This window comes from Bison bison, unplaced genomic scaffold, assembly GCF_000754665.1.
Source record: "Bison bison bison isolate TAMUID 2011002044 unplaced genomic scaffold, Bison_UMD1.0 scf7180017864508, whole genome shotgun sequence".
Classification (NCBI taxonomy): domain Eukaryota; kingdom Metazoa; phylum Chordata; class Mammalia; order Artiodactyla; family Bovidae; genus Bison; species Bison bison.
Window position 1 is genome coordinate 11,278,255 of NW_011495064.1, and position 9,643 is coordinate 11,287,897.

The 9,643-nt window shown below is 48.3% G+C and overlaps 1 protein-coding gene across 1 annotated transcript in view; it reads right to left on the minus strand.

Annotated features, from left to right (window-relative positions):
• Positions 1-1,078: 1,078 nt before the first annotated feature.
• The window catches only part of TET3 (tet methylcytosine dioxygenase 3), a 111,158-nt gene continuing 102,593 nt past the window's right edge, over positions 1,079-9,643 (minus strand). Inside the window, exons 11-12 of the mRNA XM_010829874.1 lie at positions 9,566-9,638; positions 1,079-9,020 (exon numbers count right to left, since the gene is read on the minus strand). Of these exons, the coding sequence (XP_010828176.1) occupies positions 7,234-9,020; positions 9,566-9,638 (1,860 nt within the window). The 3' untranslated portion in view covers positions 1,079-7,233. The remainder of the gene's footprint in view (positions 9,021-9,565; positions 9,639-9,643) is intronic.

A 9,643-nucleotide genomic window follows, 5' to 3' on the forward strand; every position in this document is an offset into this window, starting at 1 on the left:
CAAGCCTTGTTTTTACTGACTATATAGAGCTTCTCCATCTTTGGCTGCAAAGAACATAATCCAATTTTGGTATTGACCATCTGGTGATGTCCATGTGTGGAGCTTTCTCTTGGGTTGTTGGAAAAGGGTGTTTGCTGTGACCAGCACATTTTCTTGACAGAACTCTCTTAGCCTTTGCCCTTCTTCATTTTGTACTCCAAGACCAAACTTACCTGTTATTTCAGGTATCTCTTCTTACTTTTGCATTCCTATCCCCTATAATGAAAAGGACATATTTTTTTGGTGTTAATTCTAGAAGGTCTTGTAGGTTTTCATAGAAGCAGTCAACCTCAGCTTCTTAAGCATCAGTGATTGTGGCATAGACTTGGATTACTGTGATGTTGAATGATTTGCCTTGCAAACAAACCAAGATCATTCTGCTGTTTTTGAGACTGCACCCAAGTATTACATTTTGGAGTCTCTTGTTGACTGCGAGGGCTATTCCATTTCTTCTAAGGGATTTTCCCACAGTAGTAGGTATAGTGGTCATATGAATTAAATTCTCCCATTCTCATCCATTTTAGTTCACTGATTCCTAAGATGTCGATGTTCACTTTTGCCATCTCCTGCTTGACCACAGCCAATTTACCTTGATTCATGGGCCTAACATCCCAGGTTTTGCAGTATTGTTCTTTATTGTTCTTTACGACACTGGACTGTACTTTCACCACTGAGTGCCGTTCCTGCTTTGGCCCAGCCACATCATTCTTTCTGGAGCTATTACCAACTGCCCTCTGCTCTTCCCCAGTAGCATACTGGACACCTCCAGACCTGGGGAGCTCATTTTCTGGTGTCATATCTTTTTGCCTTTTCATACTGTACATGGGGTTCTCCAGGCAAGAATACTGGAATGGGTTGCCGTTTCCTTCTCGACGTTTGTCAGAACTCTTCACTGTGACCTGTCTTGGGTGGCCCTGCATGTCATGGTTCACAGCTTCACTGAGTTACACAAGTCTCTTTACTATAAGGCTATGATCCATGAAGAGGACAGTCTTATTGTTTTATTCCATTTTAAAAGTTATACATGCACATGGTTATATTTAAGTACTCTGAAAATGTTTGTGATATGTGATTCTCTTGTAGTGGGATTTCAAGCTGTGGCTTTTCCAGTAGTTATGTATGGATCTGAGAGTTGGACCACAGTGGGATTATAGGGAACCTTAAATACCACAATCTGGGCCCAATTCAAGGTGGGGAAAAAGAAGCCACACAGAATTTGAGTGCAAAAAATAAATATAAAATTTATTAAAACACCCACAATATTTTAAAGATACCAGGAGTAATACAGTTCACAAACCCAGTTGTTTGTGTAAATTATAATAAAATACAAATCAAAAAAGGATACATACTTGCAATTTCTAGGCACCCTAAATTAAATCTGCTGAAACACTGGGGGAGAAGGGAGGGCAAGGAGGGTAGCTCAGGAGGCAAACCAATAAAGTGGGAGGAAAAAATATTAACAAAAAAGTAAAAATTATACAAAATAAAATTATCAGCATAAATTTACTGTACTAAGAATATCTACAGTTTAATAATACACATCCTATTGCCTTGAGACATTGCAAAAATCTACCATTCATCCATCAACCCCAGATAAACTTCATTTCAAGTAGCCACAGTTACAAAGTCAAGACGGAATATTCAAGTATGGTTGTTAAGTTCACCTCCATTGGAAGCCAAGTAACCAAACAGGAATTCAAAGAGAGAAGAAATAAAACACATCAAAAAGCTACAGGGGTTCTAGATTAAGTCCAATGCATTAATATGCCACAATATGACCTGCCCTTGTTTCTTTAATTAGAATAGATGAAAAAGAAATTATGTCACTCCTGTTTTTCTCCTCCTTTTTTCCCCTCAAAAGAAAAAAAAAAAAAAAAAACTATTGGAACCAAGAAAATTTGGATATTCAATGAGCCAAATAGAATTTTTAAAATCCTCATGTGACAATGATGAGTTATCCCTGAATGACAGGTAGTCAAAATGAGAAAAGAGAGCTAACAACACCACTACAAAAATCATCCCTGATATCAGAAGAGGAGCAAATGAGGAAGTAGGCCAATTCTCACTGATTCTTAGGCAAAAAGCGACGGTAGACCTTGCATTTCTGTGCTGCAATCTCTGCTCAGGGAAGAAGCCTATTGCTTTTCTCTTGTTGGCAGCTCTGCGGAAGGAAGGGCTGGGAGTGCCAGGACGGGGCCTCGCACATGGAAAAACTCTCCCTGTGCGTGTGAGTGCGTGCGGGACTGTATAACCTATGCTGGGGGTATGCACCTCAAAAAACACTCAGGTTGGTCCAGGGTATGTTGAAGTTGGCTACAGCAGATGCAGCTGGTCAATAAAGATAGGTTGTGAGGGAGTCATTTCAAATGACAGCAACAATGACTGAAAAAGCTCGATGAGATGGGCATAGGAAATTCACATTTTATTCAAAAGCAAAACTTGAAACAAAATAAAAGTCAACCACAGTCCTTCCTTTAAGCATTCTGCCATTTTAACTGAAGAATGAAAACTAAAACGACCCCAGATTCTTCAAGGTCAAGTAGGTCATCAAATGGACAACCTGTATGTATCAGACCCTCCTGGAATCTACTTTACCAAAGTTGTCATGATGTCCTGTTTTTGAGGTATTTAAAAAAAAAAAATTATTGTGACAGTGGATGACACAAAACAGAGCTTCCTGTTGAATTTTTAAAATATCAACTTTTGTGGACCCAAGAAGAAATTTGGAATAGCACCAACTAAAAACAGCCTCAGTGGCACCAAGTGAGCAAAGCTCCTTCCTTTAGTTTGAACACGAGGGGATACCAGCGAGAGGCAGAAGCAATGCTGGGGCAAAGGCTGTGAGGAGCAAAGGAATGAGCCCCCTGCCCGCCACAGTCCTGGCCAGTGCTGGGGAGGAAGGAGGCCCATCCGGCCCACCCTGGCCTGCAGAGCACCTTTGGAACTCTCAGAGACATCTAGTCAGCACCCTGGACAGCAAGAATGCCTGCCACGTTAGAAGACGCAGAAGCACCCGACTCCCCTTCCTCCAAAGAACCCCCCAAAACCCCTTCACGCTTCCTTTCTTGATAGACCCAAGAGGACACATGCGAAACCAGCATGCCCGCCACCTCCAAGCCAGGCAGGCCCACTCCCCGCCCCAGTAAGAGGGCTGGCTGCCTTCGAGACTCGCCTTTCTGTGTGGCCAACAAGGGGAGAATAAAACAAAACAGAAAAACTGCTCAGAGCAGGTTCTAGCACGTAAACAGAAGTCTAAGGAGACAGCACCAAAAGGGGGGCAGGGGAAGAAGCCGAGAGAGACTGGAGCCCACCTTGTTTTTGGTTGGTTGTGGTTTCAGAACCTTGATAGCACCTCAGCAGGACAGGATCAGGGACAGTCACATTAAAACACCATAGCACCATTTTATTTAGACTATTTCAATTCATAAAAATGCTTCCTAGTCCATAAAACACACTTCAGTAACAAAAGGAAAGAGATTGGTTGAGGCACGTCGGGGCTATCATTTTAATTTTCCGCAGCACTGCCCTGGTGTGGGATCTGGCGGTGGTCAACTTCATGAAGCCTGGCTGGGTTCTCTTAATGGAATCAGGTTACCATCTACTCACTGTCACCCATCCTCGCATACCCACTGCTGCCAGGTACAAAGCAATTAAGATCTGCTCCTTCTTTCCTTGCTTCAGCACTTTTAAAGTCCCTCGCTCTGCAAACTACTGTTTCCAAAAGAGGCTGGTGAAAGGGCCAAGAGGGGCGGGTATGACCTCTTTCCATGCGCACCTGTCATCTCAGTGGGCCGGCAAAGCAGTACCCATGAAGCCAGAGTGTGGGAAACCTAGGCCCTGCCAGAACACACACCAAACAACAACAACAAGAAACCTCAAAAGCCATGAGACACGTCAGTCAAGATTTCTGATGGTTGGATAACGGTTTCTTGAGCTAGCACCAGTTATTTTGCGAGAACCTGCCGCAAAGCGATTTTTTTAATTTTAAAAACTTCTTAGCACAAAACTTTGCAAGTACTTTCCTTGCATGCAAAAAAGGCAGGGAAAACAAAAGAAGAACCAACTGTCTGCACTGCATGTGGATGGCATCTGTGGACAGGGCACACTGGGGGAGATGACTCTAGGACTCCATTATTTCTGTTGCTATACTATTATTCCTAAAACTTGGTCATGCTGTTAGGTTCTTTAGTTGCAATGGCTTTATTTTTCTTCTCATGATAAAAATGTCTGTTAATCATCTTTCAGACTTAAAAAATGATAGTGCCAGTAAAAAATAAAAATTCGATTTTTCTCTTTTAAGAAACCTTCAGCAGCAAGGGGGAGGGGATAAAGAGCTGTGCATAGTTACTTTTTAAACATACGTCTAAAGCATGCTAATTTAATGACTGAGATTTGAGGTAGGTTATACATGTAGTGTGTAAAAATCAGCATGGGCTTGAGCATGGCAACAGCACCACCTAATCTCTGAAACACCGTTCTGGAGGGCATGGGGACGTCCAATGGAGACTGCCTCTTGACTCACTTCTCAGCAGCCTATCTGCTAATCTAGAAATTATGAACCAAAGGCTGTTTGGGCTGGGGGGAACAGACATCACATGCTTTTAGATTGTATTGGTTTCTCCTTTCATCTAATGGCTTTGCTACCAAAGGGTGATGAGGGGAAGAGTCTATTGAACACACATCAAGGAGATTCATACATGCCAAGTATCAGAATCACCTGGGTTACACTCAGGACCTTCCAAACCAACAGCCAACCTGGGGCTTCCCCGGGTCATACAGACAGTCACATTCTCCAAATGTTTTGTAAAATATTGTATTTCTTGTTTAAGATAATTTAAAACGAAGTTTTCAAGGCACCCCCGCATCTACCTAAGCACGGAGTCAAATGAGACCTGCATAAAAGTACTGATGCGTTAAGCAAAATAGCATTTAAAGGACCCAACTTTTCCTCAAAACTAGAAAATCAGCATGCTCATTAAAGACTCTGCTTCCTTTAGCTTGTCAAACTGAAGGTCAGAGGTTTTCCTATAAATCTGAGTTCTGAATAATTCGAAATCCTGATAAGCTCTTGGGTATTTATTTCAAAAGCAATAATATTTCATTTTTGTCCTGTAAAATAAATGCAACTTTACAGAATATGGTAAAAGTGAAGGCTAGACAAAGCACGTTAAATATTCAGCTACTATTTACAATTTCTCCCACAATTACATGTTAAAACATACTTTTTTCAAGTTGCTGTTTAAATCTAGGCAAAAGTGCTTAAAAATTTTTTTTCACTATTTACAATTAAAACCAGACCACATAAATGCTTAGGATATCTCACAGCGACTCTCCGCCAGTGCTTCTGGAACAGTTACAGTACACAGCCAGCGGGGCGATTCTCAGCTCTTTCACAAGGCACCTGGAAGCTCAGGAACTTGCCTTCAGCATCGTCATCTGATTGTTAAACTCATTTCATGAAGACCCACATCTGAATAAAACTGCTCAATAAATATCTGATGTTTAGCTCAGGGTTTGGCTGTCAATCACTGTGTGGCCATATTCCCCTCTGTGTCCTTATGAAGCCTCTCACGCACCACATACATCCACATGGGTAGCTGGACATCGTTTTTGCTAATACCACAGGAAGAACAAACACTCCAAGAAGTCTGACTTGCTGTTGACGGACGTTGCTTCCTACCTGTCAGGCCCAACCTCTCTTAACAAATGTCAAAAAAATTAAGCACCACATTCTCATTTCAAAGAACTGAACGAATGCACCAGAATTTTAGAATGGGCATGTTCAAGTGGGTGGAGAGGGGAAGAAGGAAAGGAGAAAATGACCAAATAGAGAAATGGCACCAAATAGGGAGGAAAATCATAGCTACCTGCTGAAAATGTTTGACTCTTGCATTTAAAAATTGTTAAGTGTAGGCCCACTCCTCAAATGATAGCGTGGAGGGGGTGGGCTCAGGTGTGAGGCATGCACCATTGTCCAATGTGAAATCCAGGGATAAGGAGATGCGTTCCTGCTGTCACACTGCTGTGCGGAGTTCCCGCGGGTGCGGCCTGCCCGATCAAGAAGTCCCAGCACAGCACTACAGCACCAGGCTCTGCGCCAGCTTTTCACAGCTTGGGTTCGACTTCTTGTTCTTAAAGATACAGTAGCCCTTTTCGGTATCAGCATCGACTTTGGAGGCTTTTTTTTTTTTTTTTAAACCTGCCACTAAGACAAATTCCTTCAGCCAGTATTCATTGGCTAGTCAGCTTGGTGGAAAAAGGCTCCTGAGAACCTCTCGATTCCAGCTCCGTCCAGAGGTGCTGCCGAGGGGACCACGGTACCACGTGACTTGATAGCTAACGGACAGAGAGGATTCAGTGTGGAGACTAGCAAGCTTGAAGCTATCTACTTCCAACCTGGTTTCGGGGGAAATCTATGCCAGCATCTCAGGTGCCTGGCCTGGGGTGCGCCTGCCCCCCATACCCGACTCCAAGCCGGTGACTGGAAAAGGGACCCCAGGTGTTCCTCTACAGATTCTCCCATCCTACTGCAGAGGACAGAGGCTGTCCTGAGGGCTACCTCCCCTGAAGGGAAGGGTGTCTGTCAGGGGGACAGTGGGTGGCTACAGCCTGCACTTGGCTCATGAGGGGCCGACGGCTGAGAGAACCTCGTCATCTCCCAAGAGGGCCAGGCTCACCGGGCCCAGCACAACTGGGCAGGAATGAGTGCTTCTGGCCTTTCCTGCCGATCCTTTACCATTACAATTGTCACTTAAAAAAAAATCCAATAAATACACATTTTAAATGGAATTTAAAACTACTCCTTTGTGAAAGGACACTATAAACTTTCTTTCCATTATTGTGATATACAAGGATAGAGTTTTAAAAACAAGAGAAAATAAAAGCCCCCCAAACAAGGGAGGAAAAAAAAAACCAATGTGGAGATATAAATATTTAAGATCACGAAAAAAATCACCCGACAGCCGTAGTTTCTTCTTCAAAGTGCTGGGGAAGTGGGGTGGGGGGAAAGGAGGGGCGGGTCAGTTCTGAGGTTTGGACCATAAATACATATATATGCGTATCTATATATGTATATATAGATAAAAAGACTTCTGCACCCCCAACCCGCCCCCAGGTGTGAGGGCGAAAGCACCACAGAGGCAGCTCGGGCCGGGCCCGACGCTGAGGTACGCTGGCTCCCTGGCACCCTGGCGCCTAGATCCAGCGGCTGTAGGGGCCGGTGACCTTCGTGTAGGCATAGGAGGACACGGTGACCGCTGAGTCCGTGGGCATGGCCAGCGCCTGCCGGGTGGGGACCATCCCCTTCTTCTCCTTATGCTGGGACTCAGGGACCACGGCGCCTCCCCACTTGCGCTTCTTCCCATAGAGCTTGGCCTCCTGATGGCCCAGGCCCAGCCGAGCGGCCTCCTCCTGTCGTGCCCGCGCCCTCTCCGCCAGCTGCTTCATCTTGGCCTCCCAGAGCGCCAGCCCGTGGTTGGGCTGGTTGAGGTTCTTGTGCTGGTAGAAGACCAGCGAGATGCGGGTGGGATGGCAGCGGTTGGGCTTCTTGAGGGGCGTGGTGGCGTGCAGCTCCCGCCGGGCACACTCGATGAGGATGGAACCGTGGGCAGGGGCCACGGCCACACCGCCGATGTTCTCGTCCAGGAAGTTGTGTTCGCTGTCCGACCACAGCTCCTCTTCCTCCTCCGCCCCACCGGCGCCCTTCTCCTCCTTCACTGTCCCCTTGTTCGGGGGCCCCTCTGCTGTCCCCTCCTCCAGGCTGAAGGGATCCCACAGCTTCTCCTCAGACTTCAGGGCCCCAAACAGCTTCTCACTGGGGCCCAGGGGCATGCCGAAGGACTGCCAGGCTTTGTCCAGCTGGCTTGCCCCTGGGGTTGGAATCCTCCCCTCCTCCCCTTTCAAGGGGCTCCACAGCTTGTCTTGGAATCCAGGACCACCTTTCAGGGCGGAGCTGAAATCCCCTGCCCCTACCCCCCACGGCTTCTCAGTCAGGCCGGGCCCAGCCAAGGCCGAGGCGTTGCTTCCAAACTTGCAGGGGCTCCACGGCTTGCCTCGCAGCCGTCCTCCAGGCTGGGGGGCTGGCTGCTGTCCCTCGCCAGGAAACAACCCCCACTGATGCTGGCCATCGGGGAAGTGGGAAGGGGTCAGGCAGGAACCCCCAAAAGAACCGAGCTTATCAGGGATAACGGCAGGGCTCTCCACAGGAGGGAACACACCCCAGCTGCCACCCACGCCGTTAGTCCTCTTGGGGGACATGCTTGGGCCTCCTGAGTACTGTCCCCATAGATGACTGGGACCCCCGTTCTGAGATGCCTCAGGCAAAGGTGTTTTGCCCATCTTGCCAGGCTCTCTGGTTACAGATTCAGTGTGGACCAGTGGATCTACTGGCTCTTGCTTGATGGATCTGTTGTAGCAATTGGAGCTCTGTGCAAAGGGAGAGGGGTCCCTGGACACTGGGTGGATCTGGGGGGCCTTCGGAAGCAGATACTCCTTGGGGCCTGGATAAGCAGGCTGCTGGTGGTGAGAAGCGGGGTGGTGGGTGTCTGTGGGAACAGCCTGACCGGGCAGCTCGGCAAACTCAGCACCACCGTAGGCCGGGCTCAGGCTGTTGTGCAGAGCGTGGAGGTCTGGCTTCTTCTCAAAACTGCTGCTGCCGCCACCGTGCCCCCAGGCACCAGCACCCAGGAATTGCGAGGGGAAGACCGGGTTACTGGATGGAAAGCCATAGTAGCTGAACGCCGGAAGCGCGTACTTGGAGTGGAAGCCGTTGACGGCGGCCAGGCCAGGCTGTGCATAGTGGGAGTGGTAGGAGTACACGCTGTTCACGCTGTACGGGTCGGAGGGCCGGCAGCTGCCCAGCACCGAGTAGCTCTCCACCACTGTGTTGCCGCTGTACTTGAAGGAGCTGAAGGGGCTCTGCGGCTCCACCTTGAGGGAGGGTTTCAGGCTTTGCTGGGACAATCCACCCTTCAGAGAAAGGCCTGAGGAAGACAGGAGGTGAGACAGAGAAGGAGCACAGAGAACCACCGCCACAGAAGCTTCCTCTTCTCCTGAGAGGTTTCCTCAGCTAGGCAGGCAAGATGCGTGAGGCTGGGCTTGCTCCTGGCGTAGCTCAGCTTGGCCTGGCCCCGAGGAAGCCCTGGGAGAGCGGCCGGCAGAGCTCTCGGTCCCCCAACCCAAGCAGACCCCCACCTGTCCTCACTGAAGCGCCCCTGTGCCAGCTGCTGCAGAGATCAGGGCTGCCCCACACCGAAGACCCTGCTGCCCCGCTGCGAGGGGAGCGGGTGAGCTGGGGGACTTCCCAGCTCTGGGAAGATGGGGGACCTCCGTGTACTTGGCTTCCAGGTGCCTCCCATAGGGTCTGGGGTCCTCTGTCGCTGACTGACAAAACTGACGGTTCAGATGGCTGAGAGATTCCAGTACTTTTCTGTCTGGAATTCTATCTCAAGTCAGGAAGAGGGGTGGTAAGGGCCCCCCGACCCGATGGCTCCATGCCACCCCTGCTGGGCACCCTCTCCCCACACACCTGGGTCAGTGGTGATGCCAGCCAGCTCCAGGGCCTCCTGCTTGATCTTCTCAGGAGTGCTCAGCTTCTCCTTCTGAA